This window comes from Antennarius striatus, chromosome 4 (genome assembly GCF_040054535.1).
Source record: "Antennarius striatus isolate MH-2024 chromosome 4, ASM4005453v1, whole genome shotgun sequence".
In the NCBI taxonomy this organism is placed as follows: Eukaryota; Metazoa; Chordata; class Actinopteri; order Lophiiformes; family Antennariidae; genus Antennarius; species Antennarius striatus.
The window spans coordinates 25,383,160-25,397,500 of NC_090779.1; the positions used below are offsets into that span (position 1 = coordinate 25,383,160).

At 48.9% G+C, this 14,341-nt stretch overlaps 2 protein-coding genes across 3 annotated transcripts in view; both read left to right on the forward strand.

The window, feature by feature from the left end:
* Positions 1 to 28: 28 nt before the first annotated feature.
* Positions 29 to 5,327, forward strand: wee1 (WEE1 G2 checkpoint kinase). Of its 2 annotated transcripts, XM_068312452.1 has the most exons (10): positions 29 to 1,504; positions 1,941 to 2,155; positions 2,532 to 2,598; positions 2,750 to 2,922; positions 3,002 to 3,270; positions 3,361 to 3,450; positions 3,548 to 3,633; positions 3,793 to 3,963; positions 4,045 to 4,190; positions 4,291 to 5,327. In XM_068312452.1, exons 1-10 carry the CDS (start codon positions 1,022 to 1,024, stop codon positions 4,445 to 4,447), a joined length of 1,857 nt encoding a protein of 618 aa, XP_068168553.1. In that variant the 5' UTR covers positions 29 to 1,021; the 3' UTR covers positions 4,448 to 5,327. The 2 variants fall into 2 exon arrangements, with proteins under 2 accessions (XP_068168553.1, XP_068168552.1); XM_068312451.1 differs by having other exon boundaries at positions 3,793 to 4,190.
* Positions 5,328 to 5,857: 530 nt separating this feature from the next.
* Positions 5,858 to 14,341, forward strand: part of swap70b (switching B cell complex subunit SWAP70b) — an 11,652-nt gene continuing 3,168 nt past the window's right edge. The window contains exons 1-7 of the mRNA XM_068312407.1: positions 5,858 to 6,016; positions 8,707 to 8,847; positions 10,849 to 11,022; positions 11,978 to 12,205; positions 12,294 to 12,440; positions 12,561 to 12,669; positions 12,758 to 12,939. Of these exons, the coding sequence (XP_068168508.1) occupies positions 5,912 to 6,016; positions 8,707 to 8,847; positions 10,849 to 11,022; positions 11,978 to 12,205; positions 12,294 to 12,440; positions 12,561 to 12,669; positions 12,758 to 12,939 (1,086 nt within the window). The 5' untranslated portion in view covers positions 5,858 to 5,911. The remainder of the gene's footprint in view (positions 6,017 to 8,706; positions 8,848 to 10,848; positions 11,023 to 11,977; positions 12,206 to 12,293; positions 12,441 to 12,560; positions 12,670 to 12,757; positions 12,940 to 14,341) is intronic.

The following is a 14,341-nucleotide window of genomic DNA, read 5'->3' on the forward strand; positions in this document are numbered from 1 at the left end:
TAAAATGACAGCAGGAATGTGTATTTAAATTAAAAATGTGACGGTGTAAATCTACACACTGGATTAATGAAAGGTTTTAAGATTTTATTTGTAAGAAAAATGTTCGTGGAGGCAACTGATTGGCTGTGGTGACCCCTGAAGGGAAAAGTCGAAAGGAAAACAAGTAAGAAAATGTACGTGCTAGTATTAAATGTTTTTATGTTTGAATTACTTTCAAGGATTTATAATGGAATTAAATTGTTATTTGTAGTTTTAATTCAGACAAAAAACGGAAGTGCACGCTTTTGCATGGTGGTTGAACCGTTCTAAAACTTTAAAAAAAAACTTGTTAAAAGTTTTTGTTTTATTATTTACAGGGCGGCACGGGAGTTCTCTTCCATTTCCTCCGTCATTTCGTTAACGTGTGGCGGCTTTCCGTCCAAACAATCGATCCTTTGTCTCCGGGATAACCTGATCGCTCGGCTCCAGCGGGCATGAAAAGCTGCACGTTCGCGCCAGATTATCACTCTGGCACGGATGACGTCACGCCGTAAGAAGCCCATCTGGAACGCCCATCTTTCAAATTTTGGAAGCGCCGTCTGATTGGATGCTGCCACACACGTGACCAACGGTCGCGGGAAGTCCTCCGCCACGCGCGTGATAGGAAGAGGTTACGTCTCCGCTCCATTCAAACTTTTTGTCTTTTAAGCTAACACTGCGATGTTTTTGTCGCGGAAAATCCTACCTGTGCGTCGCTGAGACGGTCACCAGGACCGAGACTCGACCGGAGCCGAGAGCGGAGCTCCGTTTTAGTCCGGTTAACGTAACTAACGGAGGTTAACGGCGGCCCGGACGCTCCTGTCTGGATGGGCGTGTGGACACAAGTTAGCAAACAAACCAACTTCCTCCGGGGCTCCGCCGAAGTTTGACGCTTCAAGTTGAAAGTACGTCCGATCAGAAGGTACCGGAGAGCCGGTACGACGTCGGTAGCCCTCCCCGGTGATTTTACCAGTTGAGGAAACCGGGGGTTTAAATCCTGAAAATGTCGGGCTTCGGTCGCCATCGCCTCGCGTCCCCCTCCCCGCGACCCATCCGCCAGAAGCTGCACTTCACCTCCAGCGACGGGGAGGACGAGCCGATCGAGGACGTGAACAACAGCACCGGGGGGGAGTCCGGCTTCACCGAGATCGACTCCCCCACCCCGGTGCGGCGGAGCACCGTGGACAAGCGGCTGGAGGGCGGCAGCAGCCCCCTCAACCAGTCCGGCGGGGACGACGACGTGGAGCTGTGGGACGAGGAGGGCTTCGGGTCCCCGTCGCACCTCCGGTCCCCGTCCCACGTCCTGTTCGCCAGCTGCTCGCCGTCACCGAGGAAGCCGTCCCGGCTCTACGGGGGCTCCCCGGACCGGGCGTACGTCCAGGACGACGGGGAAGGGTCCAGCTCCCCGGTCCCGGACTGCCCCGACACCCCTCCGCATAAAACGTTCAGGAAGCTGCGACTGTTTGACACCCCGCACACACCGAAGGTGGGTTCACACCGGATCCGGTTTACACTCGATCCGGATCGGATTCCGGCTGACCTGTTGACAGGTTGTCGATGTTTACTGACTTGATCCACTAACAACATCTTTTAATTTGTAATCTTTTTTTTTTTACTTAAAAATTTTTTTTTTTTAATTAAATTTATTTTTTATAGTTTAATTTTAAATTGTTTCCTGATTTGAGCCACAAACAAGGCCAGCATTTGAATTCCACCGGTTAACTGACACCCTAGTCTGTTATCTGGACTGACCCACTTTAGGTGCTGTTACATAATGTTCCCCCTACAGGAGCTGGATCTGTGTGGACTAGTCCCACAACACAACCCGTCTCCAGTAGTGATCGTTTATTGATCAGACAGATGTTCTCGTTTTGATTTGTTCCTCTCTGTTCTCCTATTAAAGCTCTAACGGTCTTTTTCAGAGCTTGCTCTCCAGGGCCAGGGGCTCCGCCACGGGCTCCTCCAACAGGAGGGTCGCCCTCTTCAAGAACGTGGAACCTTCAGCCAAGTCAATCACCGACAGCAGCAAGAGACAGCAGGTCCCCCTGGTGAACTTTAACCCCTTCACGCCGGACTCGATCCTCATCCAATCAGCTACGCAGCAGAGGATCAACAGGAAGCGGGCGCACTGGAACGAGTACGTTCTCCAGATGTTCTTCTGTTTTCGGTTTTCTTTCTAAAGCGGGATCCAGAACTGGAACAACCAGGTTACCATGGAGACGACCTGACGCACCAACGGTTCTGGTTCTAGATTCCCGACCCCGGTCGGTGGGCGGATCCCCTTCCAGCCACACAAACGTGACCCGTTGTGTTCACCACTAATCACGTCTGTTATCCCGGTAACCGGATACGCTGCAGCCGTTGGTGAAGGACAGGGGGGGGGGGGGGGGGGGTTTGGCCACGACCCAAAACCTCATGGTTACTAGTGAACTCTGCCATGTGCTTGTGATCCGCCCGGTGGCGCCCCCTGCTGTACGGAATGCTGACCTAAGTTTACTATTGTCTCCCTTTAGCTCCTGTGGAGAAGACATGGAAGTGAGCGACGGGGAGGGGGAGGAAGACGTCCTGCCGCCCTCCAAGGTGATTGATTGTGAATTTGATTGGTGGAAATTACATATTTGAATTAAATTATTTTGTGCAACCATGTTTTTAAATGAAATGAAATATTTTATTTTTTTACGATTGTGAAGTATTTGTATCCATGAAAGAAAACTCTTGTTTTTGCCCTCAGAGGGTCACCATGATGGAGAGCAACATGATGTCCCGGTACGCCTCGGAGTTCCTGGAGTTGGAGAAGATCGGCTGCGGGGAGTTCGGCGCCGTGTTCAAGTGCGTGAAGAGACTCGACGGCTGCGTCTACGCCATCAAACGCTCGAAGAAACCTCTGGCCGGGTCGCTGGACGAGTGAGTCGGGGTTTCACCACGGCACAAAAGAAACCGCAGCGTTTCACCTCCACGTCTGATCCACTCGCTCTCCCTCCAGACAGAACGCCTTACGCGAGGTGTACGCCCACGCCGTGCTGGGCCAGCACCCCCACGTGGTGCGCTACTACTCGGCCTGGGCGGAGGACGACCACATGCTCATCCAGAACGAGTACTGCAACGGCGGCACGCTGTCCGACGTGATGGCGGAGAACTACCGGCGCCTCAGCTACCTGTCGGAGCTGGAGCTGAAGGACCTGCTGCTGCAGGTCACCCGGGGGCTCAAGTACATCCACTCCATGTCCCTGGTGCACATGGACATCAAGCCCAGTGAGTCCCTCGCCCCTCCCCCGCCGCCGTCGCGGGAACACCGCTGCGATCGGACAGCCAAACTAACGGCGGCGTTTGTCTGTGTCTCAGGTAACATCTTCATCTCGCGGAAGTCCGTCGCCAGCTGTGAGGAGTGCGATGATGAAGACGGGCTGACCACCAGCGTCGTCTACAAAATAGGTCAGCTGACGCGCTCGCACGCCCGCTCATCTTTGAAGGCGTCCGTTTCCTGCTAGTGTCTCACTGTGACGTGTTGGTGATTCCCCCCCCTGTCCAGGTGATCTGGGTCATGTGACCAGAGTGACCAACCCCCAGGTGGAGGAGGGCGACAGCCGGTACCTGGCCAACGAGGTCCTGCAGGAGGTGGGTCAACTGGAGCCCGTGTTTAAACCCGTGTTTAACCCGTGTTTAAACCGTGTTTAAACCGTGTTTAAACAATGTTTAACCCGTGTTTTAACCGTGTTTAAACCGTGTTTAAACAATGTTTAACCCGTGTTTTAACGTTTCTGACGTTCCTCAAAGGATTACAGCAACCTGGTGAAGGCGGACATCTTTGCTCTGGCTCTGACCGTCATCAGCGCCTCAGGGGCGGAGCCTCTGCCCACCAACGGAGACAAGTGGCACGAGATCAGGCAGGGCAAGCTGCCCGCCATCCCTCAGGTGCTTTCCCCGGAGTTCCTCGGTCTCCTCAAGGTAACGGACGTCAGACGGGAGTCAACCGGAGGAGACGTCAGCAACGTTAACTCACTCAATCCCACGTCGTTTTCCCTCCAGCTGATGATCCACCCGGATCCGAGCCGACGACCCTCGACCTCTGACCTCATCAAACACCCGGTCCTCCTCACGGCTGCCAGGATGAGTGCCGATCAGCTGCGAGTGGAGCTCAACGCCGAGAAGTTCAAGAACGCGCTGCTGCAGAAGTAGGTGCTGGTTTGAATGTTGGCGTCGGTTCTGACAGGAATAATCTTTAGTTTCATCCACGACGTTATCGGTTCCTGTTTCCTTCTCTTCCCCTCTCAGGGAGCTGAAGAAGGCCCAGATGGCCCGAGCTGCAGCCGAAGAGAAGGTTCTGTCCACTGACCGGATCCTGACCCGCTCCACGGTCCAGTCGAACCCCCGGACCTCCAGGCTCATCGGCAAGAAAATGAACCGGTCGGTCAGCCTGACCATCTACTGAGACTTGAACCCCCCCCCCCTGTTTGGGAGAGAACCTCGCAGGCTCACGGACCTTTGAGATGAACCCGTCTCTGGTTCTTGAAGGAGAACCCTGTCAGTCCAGATGTTGGGCTGTTTAACCCATCGATGCTGTAGATCCGACCCTGAACTGGACGCCTCCGGTTCAGCTCTTCTTGTTTGTTTCGTTCTGATGGACCCGTCTGGGAGAACGTGTCGTTCCTGGAAGGTATTCCCGTACCTTCACATCCAATCATTCCTTCAGTCCTCGTAGACGTCAGACTCGGCTCGTCCTTGCACTTCCCTCCCCCCCCCATGATGAAGCCGGCTGGCGGCGGATGGAAGCTCCCTTCAGTGTGAATGTAGCCGCCGTCGCCGCGCGCACCTTACTGCCTGTCAACTGCCTGATGCTGGTACCGGTACCGGAGGGTCCGACGGCCACGGAGCACTTTGGAGGCAACACGCGGAAACCTCGCCAAACGTTTGGAAAGACGAAACCTGCTGCTATTGATGTTTGTGTGTATCAGGGTTTGGCCCGATTCAGGTTGGATCATCCTGCCCCCCCCCCCCCCCACCAACTTCCTCCTCTTCTAACGTCCTTCATCTTCTGGTTCAATTTGACACGACTCACTTCTGGTTGTTTAGAACAGAACCAGTGAGGTTAGATGGATCCATTGTGTTTTAACCCCCCCCACCAACCCAACTCCCCCCCGTTTGGTGCTGCCAAACCCTGCCTGTAGCATTAGAACAATCACTGGCCTGTCGTGTTCTTCCTCACACTCGTCTTCGCCGTTTAGAAACATCTTCCTGCTCTTGTGATCTTTTTTAACAAACTGTTCTGTTGAAATCTGTACAAATGTTGTTTTAATAAATTCACACCTTCACTTCCTGTTGTGTTCATGTGTGACCGAGGTCACATTATTAAAGTACATAAAATTATTAAAGTATATAAAAAATATCTTTAAATATTATGCTAAATATAAGCTGCCGCGAACACGTCACCAAAAAGTTCTGTAGTTTGAGCTTCGTTGATTTGAACGTCATCAGATGTTGACGCGATGCTGTTATTTCCGGGTTTCCCTGAACGCACCACGTGATGGAACAGATTTAATGTACACAATAGAGTTAACATGAAACCATAAGAACATAAAGAGAAGGATGACGCAACACAGAATTACATTTCAGTGACGTTGTGTGTTGATGACCTGGTGTCTCGAGGTCACGTGGTCAAAGGTAAGCAAACACCTGTCAGCCCCCATCCCCACCCACTTCCCACGCGGAGGTAAGGACGGACGGATGCTGCGTTCCTCTGCGTGTCCGTCGCTGTGCGGTGCTGCTGCTCCTCTCTTCCTCTCGATGCCGAACGCGGAGCGTCTGACGGCGCGTCACGTGACCTCGCCCCACCCCGCCCAGACCCGAGCGCGACGGAGGAAGCGACAGACAGACGCGCTCCAGACACGGAGACACCATGACCACCGACACGCAGCGGGACGAGCTTCTCAAGTCCATCTGGCACGCCTTCACGTCCCTGGACGTGGACCAGAGCGGGAAGGTCTCCAAGTCTCAGCTCAAGGTAACGACCGTGGGAACCGGACCCACCGGGGACGTGTGGCGGCGGGGCGGCCGGGGTTTGATGTGGAACCGGTTGCGTTCCAGCACCGACGCGCCTGTCGGTTACCTGGTCACTGATTGGTTCAGAAAATAAACAACAACTTCAACCGCGAGTTGGAGTTTATTAGGGGACAGAATGTGATGAATAAATTAGTCACGTGGAAACCAAAGTCAGCGCTGAGTCAGCAGATCCGAACCGAACTCAGACTGTTGTTACCAATGACCGATGAGGAGCAGGTTCGTTTTGTTCACAAGTCGAATTAACGCTGTTCAGGTTCGCTTTGAAACCCACAGTGGTGTCTTTTCACTCGCGTGGATTGATGATGATGATGAGGAGGAGTAGGAGGAGGATGAAATCCGATCGGACCAGTCTAAAACTCAAATCTGATTCGTGAAGATCGAAAGTTTGTGTCACTGGCGTCGTGCCCGGAGTGTCCCCCACCTTACGCCCTATGCCAGCTGGGATAGGCCCCAGCTCCCCGTGACCCGATGCGGCGGATACAGCGGAAGAAAATGGATGGATGGAAACTAAATCCAATTTGTTCCACATGAAAGCAGCTAATGTGGACCCTCATGTGGTCTGAAACCGGATGTACATCTGAGCTGTGGTTTGAAGATGAGTGAAAACGGTCAGATCTGTAATCAAGTGGATTCGGTGAGGTTAGAGACGTGAACACCCCCAAAGAAAAAAACAAAATTAACAAAACAAAACTCAAAATCACCCAGTAAAAAAAACAAAGCTAATTTTTAACACCATTTAATGGGAGGAGCTTTGCTCTCAACAATAAAACTAAAATCATTATTTACAAAATATTTTGTAAATAAAAAGGTGGGTGGGTTACATCCTTATCGATTATATATTTTTTTAAAAATACACAAAAAAATATAAATAAACCCTTTCAGGCAAATAACAGCTGAGTTGTGACGCAAAACTACGAAAATTAAGCATCAGTTAAAAATAGAGGGTTTTTTTCAACCTAGTCATATTTCCAAGAAAATTAACACAAGAAGGCAAAATGGCCCATTTTTGCCTTCAATTTGCCCCTATTTTAAATAGAGGTAATATACACAATTTCTTGTTTAAATTATCTACAAATAACAGTACGCCAGGTATTTCATTTTCAAGACAGGTAATTCTAATTTTAGAATCAGAAAGGCTCTTAAATTAAACTTTTTTACTAAAGTACAATGAACACACCATGAAGGTATTTGGGGTATTATTATGTACAATTTTATTTATTTTTAAATTAACTACAAATAACATTCCAACAATCGGTAAAGCATCAAGTCCTGTCAGAACAATGCTAACAACGTAACGGTCTAGTATTCCTGTATTGAACAACTGGGCACACTGAAGATCGATGGGCGCGCCAAGCAAATTGTGACGTCACAACACTGCTGTGATTGGTCAAGGTACCTATCACGTGCTTGAAAGCCTGGAAAAATAAAGTCGCGATGACGTCACGAGAGCTTCGCCTCAGTGTTTTTGTATACATTTAACCCCCGTAATTTTAATGTTCTTTACACACTATGTGTTACGATCGTCTAATCAATAAAGTAGTTTTTTTTTAAAAAAAGAACCAGACCAGTTGTCTTATCAGATTAACGTTTGACGTGTTGACTAGTGGTTAATTAGTTCGTTTATTTCGCTGCTGGAGATGCTACAGGCTAACCTGCGGTCGGTTCTGTTTGGGAATGCTAACACTGCTGTTCCGTTAGCGGAACTGTTGATCACGTCCAGGAAGTGAGTTACACTTGAGGCGGGACGTCGGATAGCCATCCAATCAGAAAGCAAGAATGCTTCCGGTATGATCTATACTGTTCCTCTATTGGCTGAGTTTAGTGGGCGGGAACGAAGCGAGTTTACCGCTGGAACTGGAAGATGAAGTTGTGTTTTGCGTCTTTTTCTTGTGTAAAAGTCTATTTTTCTGTGTCCAAACCCACGGAAATCCCTCAGACGTCACTCTGGTCTGTCCACACAACATGTCTGACAGGCAGGCCGACGAATACAGGAAGTCAGGACGGATTTGTTCACTGGAAGGTTTGAGCAACGATTATTTTTGACGTGACTTCAGACGGAAAGTTTTTAAATAGCTTAATATGAATATTTACTCGACAAAGACTATTAATGATTCTATTCCAGTCGTTACAATTCAAATAATTTCAAAACAACTTTATTTATTTTAAAAAAAAAAAATTAATAAAATAAAATAAACTTTATTGACACAGAAGATGTTTACGTTACAAAAGCATAGATCCGAGGTCAAACATCACGATAACAGCATTTTAACAGAGGAAAGCAAGAACGACATTATAAACATTTTCTTTTTCTTTTACTGGTGTCAAACTTTGGAGCAATTTGGAAAGGAACTTAGGAGTCAAGGAACCCTGTCTGCTTTTAACAAGTGTATAAAGCAGTGACAAGGATACGTAACTGATGGAAATGCTCCAAAATAAATTTAATGTTAAATTTAATGTCTGAATTGGTTGACAACGTATTGTAATGAGAGGGGTGTTTGTGGAGTTAGGGGACGGGAGTTTTGTCAGCCCTTGTTTTGTCAGATGTCATTGTTGATGTTGCAAATGTGATGGAGGTGAGACGTCTGCTGTAATAACATGTCCTAAACTAAAGTAAAGTAATGGTCATTCCAGGTGCTGTCCCACAACCTGTACACGGTGATGAAGATCCCACACGACAACACGGCCCTGGAGAACCACTTCAAGGACGACGACGAGGGTCCGGTGTCCACCCAGGGGTACATGCCATACCTGAGCGAGTTCATCCTGGCTAAGGTGAGGAAATGTTCTGCCGTCGTCGTCATGGTGATGTGAAAGCGCCTGAAAGCTTCAGTCCCTTAATAGAACGTTTTTAGGGTAAAGACGTAGAAGGTGTAGGCGCCGTAGACCACCAGGCGTTTAGAATTTCTCTTTGCTATTTGGGCTGATTGGGACCTGATGAGTGTACAAACAAAGAATTATCTTTTCACACGGAGTAGTTTGAGGAAAGTAATGTCCACATATGAGGACATTCATTTAAAATTTCAATACAACACAATAAAATCACGATAGAACAATGATGTACCCAACTATTTATTTATGAGTTCAGAAACACCTGATACTAAAACTGAAGTCAGATTCAATCCAGAATTTTAATCCTGTTTAAAATCTATTCTTTATTTACTTATTTATAACTTGTTAATTAATTACCTGAATTTAATTTAATTGCATTGATTTTTCTGATTCTGTTCTTGCATCTTTTTAATATTTTGAACATCTGCTCCAAAAAAGACACACACACACACACACACACACACACACACACACACACACACACACACACATACACACACAATCACTGATGAATGAATGTTGTGACATGAGGGTGGCGTGCCGTACGCCTCCCCTCAGAGATCTAACAATGTTTTTGTATGAAGGTCAAACTTTCAGGCGTTGCCCCCCCAGAAATGACTCCCGTTATTTTTATAATCTCTTTTAAAACTCAACTCTATTGGACCTCATTCCTGCGCCGCCGACACAAAGGAAGTTGTCCAACGAGTTCAGCAGCGACGCGTCTCCTGGTGTTCAGAGGTTTATGGTCTGTTTTCACGAGGAGCCTCAAACGTACGTCTCAGACTGGCAGCGAACATATGTCAGCCTGACACGGTCGGCAAGTGTGTTCAACTGGTTTCACTCCCGAGGAAACTCCACCCAGTCACACACAGAAACTGCAAGTGTGTGTGTGTGTGTGTGTGTGTGTGTGTGTGTGTGTGTGTGTGTGTGTGTGTGTGTGTGTGTGTGTGTGGTGTAATCAGGATCTCACAAAGCAGCACAAAGGAAATGACTTGAGATCTGAATGCAGCTGCACACGTGGAAGAAGTCTCTGAAATGAAAAGTAGACTTAATGTACACCTGTGTGTGTGTGTGTGTGTGTGTGTGTGTGTGTGTGTGTGTGTGTGTGTGTGTGATTGTGTGTGTGTGTGTGTGTGTGATTGTGTGTGTGTGTGTGTGTGTGTGATTGTGTGTGTGTGTGTGTGTGTGTGTTTGTGATGAGGAAGTTGAATGATGCGTGTCATCCTGCTCAGTGGTGATGAAGCAGAACACACACACACACACACACACACACACACACACACACACACTCACTGCTGGACACTGAAGGGCTCTCATTGGATCAGTGGAGCGTCACATCAGAACCAATCAGAGCCCTCCGTGAATGACGGACGGGTGCAGACCAGAGCAGCAACACACAAACCTGTTCAACCACAACCTGTGTGTGTGTGTGTGTGTGTGTGTGTGTGTGTGTGTGTGTGTGTGTGTGTCTGCTGAGCCGGTGCGGAGCTGCAGTAGATGAGTGTTGGATCCTGAATCACAATGAGGGAGGGTGTGTGTGTGTGTGGGGGAGGCAGTGCTGACAAGGCATTCATTGTACAGTAGCAGGGGGGGCGGGGCAGTTGGTGGTGGGGGGGTCGACTCAACAATGTCAGAAGAGCTGCTCTTTCATAACAAGGTTTCACCGTCGCTGCATCGTCGTCCCGTCAGCCTCTGACTCACAACCACAGCAGAATGACATCATCACCATCATCATCATCCTCTTCCTCACGCCGCTGCACCTCCTCCGCCCACAATCTATCTTAGAACGTCACACCTCCACCTGTGGAAACATTAAACTGACAAGTTTCACCTTTGAGTTGGTAAAATGTTGGGAACCACAGGTTCCACATCTGTTCACGCAAAGCAAACTGTTGTACCGCCTCATGAATAACTCACCTGAGCTGCTGCCCCGCCCCGCCCCAGGTGCCCCCTGAGCTGGACCGGCAGGACTTCAACAGGATGTGCTGGACGCTGAGCTCCAGGAAGAACATGGACCAGACTCCGCTCGTCATCTCCAACGAGGACGCCTTCAAGATCTGGTGCGTCTTCAACTTCCTGTCTGAGGACAAATACCCTCTGGTCATCGTCCCTGAGGAGGTGGGTCTGACGAGGGATCCTCCCCTGAAAAAAAACACATCACCAATCAATCAATCAATCAATCAATCAAACTCATTTTCACTGAGGGCCACATCAGCATCACGGCTGTAATCAAAGGGCCAGATGTAACTAATAATGTAACTAAATGTAACTCAGTGTAATGTAACTAAATGTAACTACTCCTTAATGTAACTAATAAATGTAACTAAATGTAACTCAGTGTAATGTAACTAAATGTAACTACTCCTTAATGTAACTAATAAATGTAACTAAATGTAACTCAGTGTAATGTAACTAAATGTAACTACTCCTTAATGTAACTAATAAATGTAACTAAATGTAACTCAGTGTAATGTAACTAAATGTAACTACTCCTTAATGTTAAATAACTGAATTTCTGACTGATTCTAGTTCCAAACATTACAGTTAGACAGAAAAAACATGTTTGTTTGTTTCTCTGTTCTAACATAAATCCTTTTCATTTGTCAGGTTATTAAACCCACAGAACTCCATCAATCAAGGATCAAACCATCAATCAATAAAGACAAATAACATCAGACACCAGTTAGGACGTTAACTTTGTTCACAACGTTTTTGACAAAGTTTTGTCAAAGTGCATTGTGGGAAATGTAGTATTTGGTTGGGGCACAATTTTTTTTAAATCTCTTTATTTTTAGACACTCTGACCCTTTTTTTCTCTCACTGGCCACATAAAACGATGTGGAGGGCCACATTTGGCCCCCGGGTTTAATTTGAACTATTCAGACGTTAATGAAACACCAGCTTCACTGCTGAACAACTCTGTTACCCAACAGCAGAGAAGGAAGTTTCCAGCTTCCTGTTCTTGAACAAATGCTGGAAGATTTATTGTTGGTGAGCACAGATACGCGAGTTGAGCCACAGGAAGAACTCTACCCAGCTGGTGCTCCCTGTTTCTCCCCTCCCCCCTGCTCAGACGGAGTACTTCCTGTCCAAGTTGACGGAGGCCATGGGGGGCAGCTGGGTGGAGGAGCGCTTCGAGGACTTCAAGCTGCAGCTCAGCTCCGCCCAGAGGAGCCTGAGCGTCTGGGAGCTCATCAACCTGGTGGGCTCCGGCAGCTTCAGCAAGGGCATCGACCGCCAGGCGCTCTCCATGGGCATCAACGAGGTCTACCTGGAGCTCATCCTGGACGTGCTCAAGCAGGTGAGGCGGCGGCGGCGGGACACGCCTACACACAGGTGAGTGTCATCTGCTTTCAGACACAACACCAACCTCTCTCTCTTCTCTAAAGGGCTACATGATGAAGAAAGGGCACAAGAGGAAGAACTGGACGGAGCGCTGGTTCGTGCTCAAGCCGGACACCATCTCCTACTACGTCGGGGAGGACCTGGCCAATCAGAAGGGAGACATCATGCTGAACAAACTCAGCAACGTGGAGGCAAGAAACCCTTAAGAACATTCTGATCCATCTGATATCTGACCGCCCGCGGCTGATGACGCAAGCAAACCACACATAAGGAGTTGTGCTAAAGGTCGCGACCCCGTCTTGTTATCCCAGTCTCTACCAGATCGAGACGGTAAGAAGTGTCTCTTCCTCATCAAGTCGCCTCAGAAGTCCTTTGAGATCAGTGCGTCGGACAAAAAGAAGAAGCAGGAGTGGATGCAGGGTGAGCGAGCACCGCAACGCCGTCAGCTGTTTTAGACTGACCCGGCATGTTTCATGTAGTTGAATTCTCCAACCCCCCCCCCCCCCAGCTGTTCAGACCTGCGTGACCCTGCTGCGTCAGAACCGACCGGCGCCGCACCGCGAGGCCCGGCAGAGGCGTTGGGAGCTGCGCCGGAAGCTGCAGGCGGAGCAGGAGGAGCTGGAGCGGCGGATGAGGGAGCTGCAGGTGGCCAACGAGGCCAAACAAGTCGAGCTGGAGAACATGAGGAAGGTAGGAAGCACACAGCCTCCTGGTGGGGGTGGGGTGGGGGGGGCGTTACCTCGGGACAAGCTGTTCCCCAGCAGGCAGGAAGAGGACGTCTCAGACTGGAGGGAGTCATCGTTTTTTTTCAGCGCTGACTCGGCTGTTTGGGTTGAGTCAGAGTGGAGCTTCTATCTGGGGGGGGGGGGGGGTGAAAATGACATGATGACCTTGATCCTGCGAAAACTAGGTCAAGGTCAAATTTCAACTTTTGTACATTTTTTTTGCACACATCTCAGGAACCGGATGAGACAGAAAGACGAAACAAGAGGCGTTACATTCAGGGAGGCGAGGGGATGAACATTAGATCACAACCTTGACCTTGAAAAACTAGGTCAAGGTCATATTTTCACTTTTATACCTTTTTAGGTACACATCTGGGAAACCTGATGATCACTAAACAAACATTTTCAGGAAACCAGAGGCACAGACGTGACGACGACCTTCACCTTTGGAAAGTTAGATCAACGTCGTACTGGACGGTGCAATGTAGAATTCATTGGTGCGACCATCGTGAAAGTAGGTCGGTAAAGTTTTGAATTCAGGGGTGTCACAGGATGTTGACGCTAACTTCCTGTTTTGGGATGGGAACCGAACCCAGACAGACATGGTTTAGTGCTGAGACCCTCGAGTCGACCCACAATCCCCTGCAGGATTTACAGGTGGGATTCAGAGGGAGGTAGATGTGTGTGTTACCTGATGAGTGTGTGTGTGGGGTGCCTGATGAGTGCACCACACACACACTTCACATCACTCAGCATTTCCTTGCTGGCGCTCTGGTCCATCACTTCCTGGTGGATCGGAACTGAACGTGAAGTCCCTGTGATGTCATCACCAACGGCGTCCAAACTGATGTAACAGCATTCCTCAGAGATGACACCTGAACCAACCAAAACACACACACACACACACACACACACGCACACACACACACACACACTTCCTGTTGAAGGAGGTCACCCAAACTCCGGTAGACCTACTCTGGACGACGGGCCACGCCCATCTGTCGACGCTGCTGACTCGTGTTGAAGTGGAGCACCGGGTGGATTCTCCGGTTGCTGACAATGAATTTCTGCTTCCTGCCGTCACAGGAAACGGCGGCCAGGTTAAACAGGACGTGTCGCAAGAAGCAGAGTCACGTAATATTCTATGAATAGACCTTTGTAAGATTAAACTGGTTTGAGAGGAGGGGGAGGAGCCAGAGCAGGAATCTGTTTAACTCTACCTACATCACCCTAACGTTAGATTCTCAGTGGCTGATGGGTAATGTCGTCTCCGGGGCGACGCCGTCCTCCTAGAATGAACAATAATCTGCTAGCGCAGTGAATACTCCAGCCTCACAAAGACTCCATGAATCCACAATGGAGGGGAG